Raw genomic sequence first — 14,862 nt, 5'->3', positions numbered from 1 at the left:
TCCACCCCAAAACTGAATGGCAAGTTAGAAAGATGAATTCTATTCAAGTCTGTGTGGGCCACTGAATGTGGGCACTATGTAGAGAAAAGCTGCAGTAGAACCAAGTTATTCAGAGCATCACTAAATCGTGATTATTGAGGATCAGGGGCGTCATGCATTCATGATTTTTGAGGGGGCACATTTGGGGGGGGGGGGGGGGGGTTCGGGAGTATAAGTCATTCTACGAAAGCACTGTATAACTGATATAGGCTTATTTTTTTATAATTTTTTTTCCTTTTTATTCAAAACAATTCCAAACACGCTTAATATATCAGGAAATATCTCGTTTCTCAAATATGTGTAGGTAAACGCGTTTTGCACCTTTATAGATTGTTATTTGATCAATATATGGAAATGTAGTGTAATCTATTAACTACACATAAAAACCTGACTTTTTACTTAAGTGCCATATCATGCCATAAAATATTTTTAATACGACTGAATTTGCATTTAATGTAAATTTTAATAACAATATTGTAAGATACTTATTTTAACACTTTCATTTTACAGAGAGTAAAGAACATTTACATTATCAAAAAACATTTTCATTCAGTCTAGCCAGAGTTCAGGCACTCTCAAAAACTCCCATTAAAATCACTGAAGCACTTTACATTATGAAACGAATATCTTACTTACATTCGTACGCACATCTGCACTTTTTGTTGTTTCTGATGAGAGAATTCGCTAAATAATTCAGTCAGCGAGCAAGTGAACAAAACACTGCGTTTCAGTGATGACTCTTCTGGACGTCTCTGATTGGCCATTGCATCCATAAGCGCAACAGAATAGTTTCTGATTGGTTATCATGAAGCGTTGTACGAACGCGTCTGTCTCTGGCTCAGCGCCAGCCAGCGAACGCAGATTTGAATTTAGCAGCTGATGCTGTGCACTGAACGATCTATTCTCACCGCTGTGATTGTATCAAATATATAAAAAATATTATTCTGCAATTTTTTTTTTCGTTTGGAAGCTGCATTTAAAAACCACTTGGCTCAGAAATCTGAGGGGGCACGTGCCCCCTCACTTTGAATGGGCACGACGCCTCTGTTGAGGATGACCCCCCGATTGCTAAAAACCAAATAGAGTTTTAGCAAGAAGCTCTTGGCTATTCAATTGTAATTGGTGTAATTGGTAATTGGTCTAAAAGAAACCTCAACAGCACATTAAAACTGCATTACTGCTTACAAGAAAGTGTACTCAAGATCTTTCTGGTCTCGATGCGCACACCGTTCCAAAAGCGCACACGTCTCCAAAGGTGCACGTTTTACCGCACAAATGAGTTGACATTGTCTGAGTTTTAACAAGAGGTGTACATGGCATCGGGGGTTGTAATTAAATGTTTTTAAGTTGTTGTTTTAGTCTTCGCAGTGAAGTTTCCTTTTCTTCTTGATGTGGCGCTTTTTCCGCGTCGGAACAAGAGAGAAGAATTAAATAGCTTTTCTGACAGTTTGGGACAAATGGATGGCAAAAAGCTGGTCAGCGAGTTTCAGTCCTGAAACTGATTGCATTCTGCAGATGCCCTTCAAAAAAAGACTAACGATGAAAATAAAGCCCCACCTGGTACTTCTGTTTGATAAAATAATAATAAAACAGGTTTCGTTTAATAAATAATTGCAACATATTGTAAAGTGCAGCAGATGAAGAAGTATAAGTCACAGCGAGGCTAGTTATCACCTGCTTTCAGTAAGACGAATTTTTTCAAAATCCACATCTTTGCGATATCTATGATTTCCACAGCAACAAGTCACCCATACTTTGCATAACAAGCAATATATTACTAGGCACTGATAAAAAAAAATCGGGGGACAAATCTGACAGTCCTAAACCCACACCTGTCCCGCGATATCCCAATATGGATATGGCATAAAAAGTTATTTGTAAAGCGGTAATATTTGGTTTACTTTGGATTATTTCGAGGCCTTGATAACAGCACGACAACATTCCATATCTCCTTGCTTTGTTTGTCAATTTTGTTGAAAACATATGGTTATCAGATGGCCTTCAAAATACATACTATTTAGTTACACTGGCGATGAGTGCCTTTGTGAACACTTGGGCGTCATGGTTAATATTTTGCGCCCTTAACAGTGTTCTTGGTCTCTAAAATAAATGAAGATTTATCAAGACATGGGGCCAAATGTAAACTCGTGCTATCCCACCATGCTGAAAGTCTTTTGTCTGCAACTGCGACCATTATTACGATTGATGTTGTTAATAACGGTTTCCGTTTGGAGACACCAGTGCGCACGCATTTTAATTTCTATGAAAATGTTTTTGTGCATAACATTCTGTGTTTTTATTGTATTATGAAACTGCTGCTGCACACAAATTCAAGTTATTCACCATTTTTCTTCGATTAAATATTATTTTCCCAGTCGTTTGTGCACTACAGCACAATTTACGCACAGGAATATCGCCACAAGGCACACAACGGCAATGACACTAAAATAAAATTGTTTATCAGTAATTATTTTCAGTTTCTAATAATTAACATTTCTTGTTGAAACTGTCATGTTGACTGCCAATAAAATGTAGACTACATTGTCCAATTCCTGCATGATTATATGTCAAAACAAATAACATTACTTGGAAAATAATCCTGCTCCGGGAACTTTTTTTATTATTCAGAAGTTGATGTATGAGAAAACGTCATGAATATACAGTACAATTTTTACAATTCGATAATGATTAATTATAGAATATAAAACAAAGGCTCATAAGCAATTATATTTTCAATAAGCTGTTTCTCTTGATGAAATTGTTTTAATTAGATACGATTAATGCATAATTGCTAGGCTATTATAAAAACAACAACAGACAACTATAGAAAACGTCACCTGACATATTGAAAGGACATTTCTGAAAGGGCCGTCTCTGATTGGCCACTTGACTCAATTTATTTGCCCTAGAGCGCAGATATGATAAAGGGACATAAATGACGATTGGGCGCATCACCCTCTATTGTCCATTTGATTTATATATTAAGGGAATGAATAAGAGACCGCTTGTTTCTCACTGGTGGACACGACGCGCAGTGCTGTAGACCAACACCCTTACAGAACCTCGGTTTCACTGAGCCAGTCTGAAAGCCAATAGGTAAGCATCTGAATTGTGAAAGATTCCTTATAGGTTGTTATTAAGACCTTGGGCTGAAGATGTCCTGTTATGTTTTTAATGTACAGAATGACTCCAATATCCACGTGCAGGAAGGAAGGAGTGGGACCTTTAAATCTAACTCGAGTTCATCATTAGATTTCAAATCTGGACCCATAGACATTACCAAGTGCCAAAAAAATCTAATGCAACAGAGAATTAGAACTTGGCAGCATATATAGACTCAGCAACTAAGGAATGCGCATCTTCCTTCAACGAAGAGAACACCAGAAATAAAAGAATAAAGAAAAAGATTCCATTAAATTAGCAAGCAGACAACGTGGGGATCGCAGAGTGAAGGCAAACGACACAGCAGCAGTTTTAACATTATGTGACATGACATCTGACGCACAGATGCCATTGGCATGTGTCAGTGTGCAGTGGCATGTGTCACTAAAACCTGACACATGTCGGTTTTCAGTGGCATGTCTACAATATATGTACCTAACCTGCCTACATAAAATGTATGACATGAATTTATCAAACTCACATATCCACTCCTGTACTCCCTGTATAGACACGACTGTGCAGCCACACACAGCTCCAACGTCATCGTCAAATTCTCTGACTACACGACGGTGATCACCGACAACGATGAGACGGCCTACAGAGGGGAGGTGAGCACCCTGACTAAAAGGTGTCAAGAGAACCACCTCTCACTCAACATCGACAAGACCAAGGAGTTGGTGGTGGATCTCAGGAGACAGAGCAGAGAACACACACCCATCACCATCGACAAGACACCTGTGGAGCGGGTAAGCAACAGTTAACATCAGTGAGGATCTCACCTGGTCCATACACACTGACACAGTGCTGAAGAAGGCACATCAATGCCTCTTCTTCCAGAGATTTGGAATGAGCCCCAGCATCCTCAGAGTATTCTACACTTGCACTATAGAGAGCATCCTGACGGGCTGCATCACTGCCTGGTCTGGAAACAGCACCGCTGGCAACCGTAAATTGTTGGAGGTGAGCTTCCCTCCCTCCAGGACATCTACACCAGGTGGTGTATAAGGAAAGCCCGGAGGATCATCAGTGACTCCAGCCACCCGTCCCACACAACTTCTCTTTCTGCTACCCTCGGGAAGACGTCTCCGCAGCATCCGATCCTGCACTAGCCGACTGAGGCATAGCTTTTTCCCTCAGACTATCATACTAATGAACAGTCAGATCTTATACACCCTACAGCACCCTACAGCATACTCCTACAATATGGTATGTCACACACTACACTTTAACTTCAACAGTTCAACACTGGACTATACATACACACTGCATTTAATACAATAATCTACCTGTTACCACTGGATACCATCCGATGCACATCCATGACATTTTCTATATCCAATTCATGTACAATCTGTTGCACCTTAGCATATTTTTATGCGTATATATGTTTACATAATGTAGAATATGTACATTCTATGTATAATGTGTAGTGTTAACTGTAAGTATGTCTCTTCTTCTTCTTTTCTTCTTCTTCGGTGGTCACTCGAAACGAGTATGACTGTCCTCTCCATCGGGTCGCCTTATTTGTGGATCCTCAGGTGGCTGTAGAGGCCGATCTGTGATCCACAGATTCTGGTGCAATGTGGGCATTGGAAGGTTGAGGGGATGTGTGGTGGTGGAGCCTTTTCTTTTTGTCCTTGCGGTGTTGCCGCTTTGCATCTGTGGCACGGCGGAGTTCTGTTTCGTGTTGTGCTGCACCTTCCTGCACTGCTTTTCTCCAGTAGTCCCTGTTAAACGCGAGATTCTCCCAGTCGCCAGACCTGCTGAAGTCTGTATGGTTATATGTTAATTGTTTCTGCAATTTCTGGAGCACGCTCCCAAGAATTTCACTCACCAAGGCACATGTGCTGTGTACTTGTACTTGACTTGACTTGAAACTCTTACTGTAATAGTTTTTGTTTGGCAAGCCACAGAAAACCAATGAAAATGTAGAATGTGCTCCTGTTGGTGAACAGGGATTTCTGTGTTCCTTCTGTTCATCCTCTTTTGTTACAGCAGGGAGTCTTCATTGACATGAAAAAGAGTTTCATGATACATCAGATCTAGATTACTGCGTTGACGTACAGCAAGGTTTCTTTGTTACAGTCAAAAACAGTAGAGGCCAAAGAGTGCCAATACATGTACTAAAAAATACCACCTCTGGCATAGTAATATGACAAAAAAAAAAAAAAAGAAAGACTCTATCCCCCCTAAAACAATTTTAAAATTCGACCACTGTATAAATAAATTTGAATATATAATATTAATATACATATAAATATAAATTAAATTACAGTAAAGATTAAAAGCTTAATAATTTATTTTTTAAGTAACATTTTCTGGGGTCCACAGTTTATAAAAACGTAGTACTGGGGTTTTAGCTGTTTGCTTTACACCTCGACCTAACCTGTGCCTTTTTATTTTTTTTATTGCTTAGCTTAGCTCTCACTATATATTATAATAGTTTATATCATATTTTTTTTTAAATTATATATTTATTGGCCTACTTAGGAAATTGTATGAAAATACAGATGTTTAGATTATAATTCAGGTTTTTTTATTATTTTTTACAAAATATAGATTTTTTAAATATCTCAGTATAGCCTGACTGCAGAAAAAAAAAGTTAACCATGCATTCACAAATTTGCAATAGGCAATTATTTCATTTTATTGAAATGTAGCCTACATATTTTTGAATATTTAAATATTATATCTAAATATTCTTTTGGATGTAATATAAAAGTCACTTTAATTATAATATTCGGTCCCTACATGAAGAGAGAGTCAGTGGTCTGCTGCGTGAGGAAAGTGAGTCTCCGGCTGCGCAAAGGGAGTCGTTCGCTGCGTGAGTCGTTTGCTGAGTGTGGAAATTGATTCGTTCGCTGAGGAAAGTGAGTCGTTCGCTGCGTGAGGATAGTGAGTCGTTCGCTGCGTGAGGATAGTGAGTCGTTCGCTGAGGAAAGTGATTCATTCGCTGAGGAATGTGAGTCGTTCGCTGAGGAATGTGAGTCGTTCGCTGAGGAAAGTGAGTCGTTAGCTGCGTGAGTCGTTCGCTGCGTGTGGAAAGTGATTCGTTCGCTGAGGAAAGTGAGTCGTTCGCTGCGTGAGGAAAGTAAGTCGTTTGCTGAGGAAAGTGAGTCGTTCGCTGAGGAAAGTGATTCGTTCGCTGCGTGAGGTGAGTGTGTATACTCATGGGCGTGGTAGTGGGGGCAACAAGTCAGTAGCCTTATTTTTGGACCGGGCCGCACGCGTCAGATGTCATGTCACATAATGTTAAAACTGCCTCTCTCAAACGACAGAGAAAGGCCACAATGTTTTTTTTGTTTTTTTTCGAGAAGGAATGGCGAAAGTCAGTGACTTTTCTATGCTTTTCTATGCTTCTACACTTTTCATTGTAAGGAAGGAAATGCCACAGAATTTAATCTTTCTTTAAATTAAGTGCATAGAGTTGCTTGTTTTATTAGTTGTTTGTTGATTATTAAATATAAAACTTGCTGAAATGTTTTCAGTGTGAGCATCAACTATTTTTGAACACTTTCATCTCGTTTCAACAAAACCGTGATAATATTGATAATCGTGATAATTTTAGTCACTATAATCGTGATATTAAATTTTCATACCGTCCCATCCCTAATAGCGCGTCAGGCGCGAGTGATTTCAATGTTAAGTCAATGCAAAGACGCGTCAAATTTAAATAAGAAAACATTTATATTGCAAATGCAATACCCCTCCATCAACGCAACATCATTGCCGTGTTGTCAAATAGCTGGGTGGACACACAAATCGGACCTGAACAGTTGCAATACAGCGTGGACATCATTTTAGATAATATTCCAAACGGATACAAAGATAATCGGATTGACAGTGTGTATGTACCCATAGTTAACTATTTTACGTCAAAAATGTAGCCATAGATAATGCTTCATTTACACATGTGGCTGATGCTGTGCCTCTCTCTACCTCAAACGCCATCTTTCATCAGTTTTTTGCACTCTTCTCTTTAACTTTCGGCAGTCTATAGAACTAGAAATGTTTTTTCTCGGTGCGACCAATGAGTACAGACCAAAACTTGACTTTTCAGAAGCAATAATCAGCCAAATTTGCGAGTCCATTCAGTTCAATGGCACTGTTTACGTTCAGTGCCTCCAAAATGGCCGACTTCCGGGTTGATGACGCGTCGTGAAAACCCTCTATAGCGCATCTAGCTCATGTGCGTCCAAGTGGCACTGCAGAAACTCATCATCAAATTGGCAAGAAACGCAAGGTTACTACACTGATTTTTTTATTAGAGGAATTTAACTGCAAATTTCAGGGAAATCTGACGTTAAATCTAACCTGTGAGTAGCAACGCTTGACTTTTCTTGTAATGAACACGAATATGACACACTGGGCATGTCAAAAGTGTAAAAGTATATGCCTATGAGCAATGGAAGTTTAAACGCAAAATATATTTATAAAATGACTGTTCTTAACACAAAAATATATGTATGACGATAATATATTTGTTGTAAATGTGTTTTAGTTCCTTGTTTTTAATTCAAGCAAATAAATAAAAAACAAGTATTTTTTAAAATCCATTTACATTCGAGCGCATATGTAGATAATGTATAAATCGCAATAAATTAATATTTAACCTGCTTTAGTATTTCGTCAAAGAAACAATAACTGTTGTTCTGCTTATGACAAGTTTTGCTTTCTGTGCAGGCGCTCTATTTCAGCTGCGCTTCCCAGAGCAACAAGTATACATATATGTGTGCGTGTGTGTGTGTGTGTGTGTGTGTGTGTGGGTGTGTATACAGTTGGATCTCAATAAATTAGAATGTCATGGAAAAGTTCATTTATTTCAGTAATCCAACTCAAATTGTGAAACTCGTGTATTAAATAAATTCAGTGCACACAGACTAAAGTAGTTTAAGTCTTCGGTTATTTTAATTGTGATGATTTTAGCTCACATTTAACAAAAACACAACCCAATCTCAACAAATTAGAATATGGTGACATGCCAATCAGTCACTGAGCTCAAAACACCTGCAAAGGTTTTCCTGAGCCTTCAAAATGGTCTCTCAGTTTGGTTCACTAGGCTACACAATCATGGGGAAGACTGCTGATCTGACAGTTGTCCAGAAGACAATCTTTGACACCCTTCACAAGGACGGGAAGCCACAAACATTCATTGCCAAAGAAGCTGGCTGCTCACAGAGTGCTGTATCCAAGCTTGGATACCAAAGTCATTGCACCAGTTTACCAAGACATTAAAATGTATGCATTTAACAGACGCTTTTATCCAAAGCGACTTACAGTGCATTCAGGCTATCAAGTGCATTCAGGCTAATTTTGGAGCACTTCATGTTTCCTTCTGCTGACCAGCTTTTTGAAGAAGATGCTGATTTAATTTTCCAGCAGGATTTGGCACCTGCCCACACTGCCAAAAGCACCAAAAGTTGGTTAAATGACCATGGTGTTGGTGTGCTTGACTGGCCAGCAAACTCACCAGACCTGAACCCCAGAGAGAATCTATGGGCTACTGTCAAGAGGAAGATGAGAAACAAGAGACCAAAATGCAGATGAACAAAAAGCCACTGTCAAAGAAACCTGGGCTTCCATACCACCTCAGCAGTGCCACAAACTGATCACCTCCATGCCACGCCAAATTGAGGCAGTAATTAAAGCAAAAAGAGCCCCTACCAAGTATTGAGTACCTGTATAGTAATTTAACATACTTTCCAGAAGACCAACAATTCACTATTTTTTTATTGGTCTTATGAAGTATTCTAATTTGTTGAGATAGTGAATGTGAGCCAAAATCATCACAATTAAAATAACCAAATACTCAAACTACTTCAGTCGGTGTGTATACACGAGTTTCACAATTTGAGTTGGAATTTTTATTTTGGAAGATAATTTTTGATGGCACTTAGAGGCTTTTGCATCTGAACTCGTCATATATAATGCATATACATATACACTGCAAAACAACAATACTGTATGACTGAAGTAGGAGTGGGTTGATATTTACGATACAACACTATAGTATTTTGTAATTTATTCTGTTCTAATTATGATGTAATGCTTTTGCAGAAAGGCTTTTATTGAAAGGCCAACAAGATTCAAATGAATAAACATTCCTAAAAAAAAAAAAAAATTACAAGAATTTGCAAAGAAATAAACCATACAGACATTTAACAATGGATATGCAACATTTTATTTTTCCAGCAAGGCTGAACATGTTATTTTCATACAAAAATATGGAGAATCCAAAAGACAATATACAAACATGGAATAGTTTTTACATACTGGTGTGCGTGGGGAATACAGCCATGATGATATATATTTCAATTATCAGTATAAAACCTATGAAAATCTGCAAATGCAATAAGTGGTCTTAAGCTACCCTAGCACCAATAAAACGAGCCTTGAGATAAATGGATGGAATGAAGACAACATAGGTATGCATGATAACAATAGCACTTAATTGGGGTAGACTATATATTCACATATTCAGGTGATGTCTAATCACAATTTCCTGATTACTGTTGCCAAAGTCCATTTATCTCTATGCACTTCTGAGTATTTAAGAGTTTCCACAAACATTCATATTGGCAACAAAGCAGCCCCACTGGAAGACTATGCAAATAAAATGTTACAGATTTCCAAAGGAATTTTCCCACATAAAGGAATGTGCAGCTTTTATAGTAGAATGTGGGAAACATTCTACTTTGGAAAAACGGTGACGACATCATAACCCTCTGGAGGAGTCACGCGCTCACGTGCGTGTTTCTCGCAGTAAATCTTGTCCTCAACAAAAAAGTGTCCTTTTTGCTTAAGATTGATCCCGCAGTCTGTGCAGACGTAGCATTCTGGGTGGCGAAACTTATCTCGAAGTTTGACCATCATTCCTCTTTATAACCAAATAAAGAGAAAAAACGTTATTTATAAAATAACTTATTTATAAATTAGTTATTTATAAAGTTATAACAAGATTGAGTTCCAAAATGTTCCACTAGATGGCATAACATCACAACTGCACTATACAGTATATGCAACTGTTCTAAGATGCATTTCTTTAAAAACTTTTCCCAGAAAGATAAACCAAAAAAGTGAAACTTACACAATCCCTGAACCACATTTGTCACAAAGAGAGAGCTTTTCAGGATTCCCAACCGAGGCTCCAGTTTTGGTGTTTGGAGCCTTGACACTTCTGAAGCCTGATGGTTTATCTGCATCACCTGAAACAAAGGCACAGAAATCCATTTAATGCTAAGGGTTTCTTTTATAGGCCCAAAAACCTGACGCAAAATGTGTTTTACTACTGTAGCCACAGGCATGGCTTTAAAACTTAATGATTATGAATGACCAGAATCACAGACAACCATTTTGTCAACAGAAGCTTAGGCTTGGTGACCTATGGGTAATTCAGACACAATGTAGTACAGTACAGGCGTGTATGAAATTATACCGGTTTCCAGGATCTCCTGCAGAACTTTAAAAGAGGCAGACTGGCGAGGAGGCTCGTTGAATTCTTGATTCTCCTGCAGCATTTTGTACACCTCAGAGTCTGCCGCTAACGCAGGCTTTGGCTGGCCAGGTCTACAGGGATCTGGGCTATAAAACATGCAAAAGGTCACACGAATGACAGCCACAAGACAAGCAATGTTATCTCAAAAGCATTATATTATTAAACTCAATGCCAACTTCCTAGTTTCATCCCTGAGAGACAAAGTCAAATAGCTATACTAATACAACACAGAACTGGAATAAGTGTAGCACATAATGATGCATAATTGTTCATAAGTAGAAAAACAAAACATCTTTTAGAAAATTTTTGAAAAACTACACATTTTCAAGAAAAGTCTAAATGTCATGTGGTGTAACCAAGATTTTTACAATGTATGTACTTGTATAAAAAATGCTGTCGTTTTGAACTTCTCATCAAAGAATATTGAAAATAAAATCAGAACAATTTTTTTTTTTAAGAAATGTTTCTTGAGCAATTGAAAACGATTTCCAAAGGATGATGTGACAACGAAAGCTGGAGTTATAGCTGCTGAAAACTGCTTTATCTTCCCAGAATTAAATTGCATTAAAAAAAAGCAAAACAAAACAGAAAACACTTATTATTAAATTTTTTATAAAATGTACTTCTATTGTATTTTTGCAGCTTTGGTAAACATAAGAAACTTCTTCCAAAAAAATAAAAATTAAATTAAATTTCTCGACCTCAAGCATTTTTAAATTATATATATATATATATATATATATATATATATATATATATAATTAATGAATACATTTTTGGGGAGTTAAGATCTGAACTAGCAGTCATTATCAGTCATGAAAGTCTACAGGTTACCGAGAGGACTCTGTAACATCATTTTTTTGTAAGATAGTTGTACCACAGATTTTTGGGTCAAGTATGTTAGTGAGGTGTGTATCATGCTTACATCGTACTGGCTTCATTGGAGGCAGCAGAAGTCTGGACATCACCCACTGCACTGTTAAAACTCTTAATGTTCTCAGAGGAATACAGGCCAGAGGGGTTATTGTACATGTTGGTAACCACTTTTGGACTGCCAGAATTGAAAGGCATGGCGCTCCTGTTATGAGCAGAGCCTATATTTTTCACATCCTGCAGAAAAGTAAAAAAAAAAAAAAAAAAAAGAGCAGGAACAATAAGATTACTAATCTCATAAAACAGAAGAGAGAACTGGAACTTGAAAAGGTTATTTCACCCAAAGATTCTTAAAAACTATTTACTCTCCTTTATGTCATTCCAAACCCGTCTGTCTTACTTTCTTGTCCTTTTTTTCCATATAATGAAAAAAATCTGTATGGTTCTGGACTCTACTGACTTTCAGTGTATAAAGAAAATCATTCATCAAAATATCTGCTTTTGTTTTCCACAAAATAAATACAGTCATAAAGACTTGGAATGACACAAAAGCAAAGCCAAAGACATAAGATAATTTCCTAAGAATTGCAGTAATACCTAACTATTCAGACCAGAAAAATGGTTTGAGAATCAATCATTGCTTTAAGTTTTTAACTGTAATTATTATAACCAAGTTGATGTGAAAAAAAAACAGAAACGGAAGAGTTTTTCAACACTAATGACTAAGGTTTTTATGACATTGTGAAACTTTCCTCTGTTAACAAACATATTTAACAGTTGTCTCTAATTAGGTTTCTCTCTCTGCTTAATTTGGGAAACATTTATAACACCCAAACTATGTAGTCAAGCTCCACACACTTCCTATAATCATTCACATTCTGACCCAAAATTTCCAACATAGCCTGCAGGATGTGGGTCTTGCGTCATGGTTTTGGCTGATAAACCTACTGGTCTCCATGGATAAGGCTTGTTAGGACATAAACAATGACTTCACTTTGGCAGCCTATGGTGCCGTGCCTTTATTTGTTTAGCCGCAATGGTTCTGTTATGCATGACAGTCTCATGCACTATTTAGGTCTTTAAAGCTCTCTGAAAATGATAAGGATCCATTTAAAAAACCCTAAGCTCCCAGATAATCAGAGCTAAAACGCACCTGTGTTTCTTTATTGGCCAGATTCATCTTGTATGGATTGGTCTTTCCTTCTTCAGTGACCAGTGGGGACCACATTTTCGACTCTGATCTACAAAAAGCAAAAATGGAAAAACCTTCCTATAGTGAATCAGCAAATGATTAAAGTAAAAATATAAAATCACCATGGCTCAACAATAATAATAAAGCCTGGGCCCAGTGTGAGAGATTCAGGCAAGTTGATGCAATTCTACTGATCATCTATTGCACAAGTTTGCATGGCATAAAAACACATTGGGTTGCCGGTCATCTACTGAACAGTGTTGTGGCAAATTCTGCAGATTTAGACTTGTCTACAACATGACTTTATCAAGCAGACTGACACCGATGAGGATATGTTGAAATCGTGAGAACGACTTGTGACAGGCTTTAGCAAAAAAAGAGCTGAAAATTAGACCCAGCAACAATGTACATTGTATGCAATTATATTCCACGGCATTAATGAGTCATAGCTTATAACTAAAAACGTAGTGATGTTTGTCACTTAAAAAATAATAATAATAATTCTGGTTCAAATTAACTGACCAATGGAAAAATTTAATTGCCAACCTCCAACTCAGGATTCAGTGTTTGTTTGTTGTTGTTGTAAAATATGCACTAAAATGTAAAAGAGGACCTCTGAGTAATGGCATCATAATGGTTCATAAAATTAAGTCTACAACGTCTGGAAGAATTTAATAAAAGCCTACATTTCTGTTTGTTTTTGGAAGATGTTTCATTTTATCACACTTTTCTGGGTGCTCTACATACTCTCAGCTAACAATACATTCAGACAAACCACTGCATGTTCCTCTTTGCAAAGTAACGTGTCACCTGTCAATGGAAAGCACCATTTCCTCTATGCAAGCTTTGATTTTATTCTGTGCTTCCAGGTGAGTCATGCCATCTGTTGACTCTCCATCTATGGCCAGGATCATGTCCCCCATACAAAGGTCAGCTTGAGCTGCTTTGCTTCCTGGGGTCACCTGAAAAAGTCGAAACTGGTAATCATAATCATCATCAAAACCTAAAGGGTTTTAGAATTAGTTTTTCATGCCCAAATATAAACTTAAAAGAATATGGCAGAATTTTGGTGTAGCTTTGGTGTAGCTTTTACATGTTACATGATGGCTTCCTCTATAAAGTGTCAGGGTGTGCAGCTAGTTTGTGAGAAAAACGTTATTGTTAAATGTACACTCAGCAAGTTTTTATTAACTTTTAGCTGGATCTTATTCATCCCAATGGCACAATTGGTTTATATCAACTAGAACACACAATGTTTGTTAATGAACTGCTTCCACTTCACACAACTGTTTATTTATTCTCTGGACACTCCTGGGTCCGACCCTAACTACAGGGCCGGTCACTTCAAGGATGATTACTATACTGGTAACATTATAACTGTAACTATAAAGTTTAATTAGTTGTTCTAATTCTATAAGAATAGGAAACAGAGACACAGAGGAACGATATCAGTAGAATCACAGATGATATAACTGCAGTACACAAGTTACAATAAACAGAACATTGTTGTGCATAGTTGTGGACACTAATATATTTGTTATAGTTATCGTTCTTGGTGTGATCAGGCCTTAATTTTTTTACATTGAGTGTTGGCAGGATGTGCTATATGTGAAAAACTACCATTGGTCATGTGATCTCAACATGGTGGCACCCATAAAAAAAAAAGAGACCCACTAGATGTAAAATAAAATAGCTTATTCTTCAAATATGGGGACGGGAGTCTTATACTAATACAAGTGAACAACATTTGAATAATAATAATTCAATATTTTTAAAAGTAGCATTTACAACTTTCAGTTAACAAAAATACTGAGTGCCCCTTTAAGAGATGACATGCATTTTGCTGCGGTTGAAAGTAGTTTGAAAGTTTGAATCGCACGCTTGAGTGTCACGTTACCATTAGAACATGCATTCATGCCACGGATAGCCTACATGTAATGTATTGAAATGCATAAGCTTAGGTGCCTGAACACTTATCTGCGATACCATATGGAATCACCGACAGAACTAGTTTAAGAAAGAACCTGATTTTGCGTCAAAATGAACTAGTTATTCGCTAATTGTTCTTCGAGACTGACGCCTGAGCATTTTAATCCAAGTG

The 14,862-nt window shown here is 37.4% G+C and overlaps 1 protein-coding gene across 1 annotated transcript in view; it reads right to left on the bottom strand.

Moving 5' to 3' along the window:
• Positions 1-9,364: 9,364 nt before the first annotated feature.
• LOC132157073 (PDZ and LIM domain protein 1-like) overlaps positions 9,365-14,862 on the bottom strand; it is a 5,942-nt gene continuing 444 nt past the window's right edge. The window contains exons 2-7 of the mRNA XM_059566233.1: positions 13,572-13,723; positions 12,723-12,810; positions 11,622-11,806; positions 10,637-10,782; positions 10,289-10,406; positions 9,365-10,078 (exon numbers count right to left, since the gene is read on the bottom strand). Of these exons, the coding sequence (XP_059422216.1) occupies positions 9,892-10,078; positions 10,289-10,406; positions 10,637-10,782; positions 11,622-11,806; positions 12,723-12,810; positions 13,572-13,723 (876 nt within the window). The 3' untranslated portion in view covers positions 9,365-9,891. The remainder of the gene's footprint in view (positions 10,079-10,288; positions 10,407-10,636; positions 10,783-11,621; positions 11,807-12,722; positions 12,811-13,571; positions 13,724-14,862) is intronic.

Source organism: Carassius carassius, chromosome 14 (genome assembly GCF_963082965.1).
Source record: "Carassius carassius chromosome 14, fCarCar2.1, whole genome shotgun sequence".
NCBI classification, from domain to species: domain Eukaryota; kingdom Metazoa; phylum Chordata; class Actinopteri; order Cypriniformes; family Cyprinidae; genus Carassius; species Carassius carassius.
The sequence above is the reverse complement of the archived record's forward strand: the minus strand, read 5'-3'. Positions and strand labels throughout refer to the sequence as shown.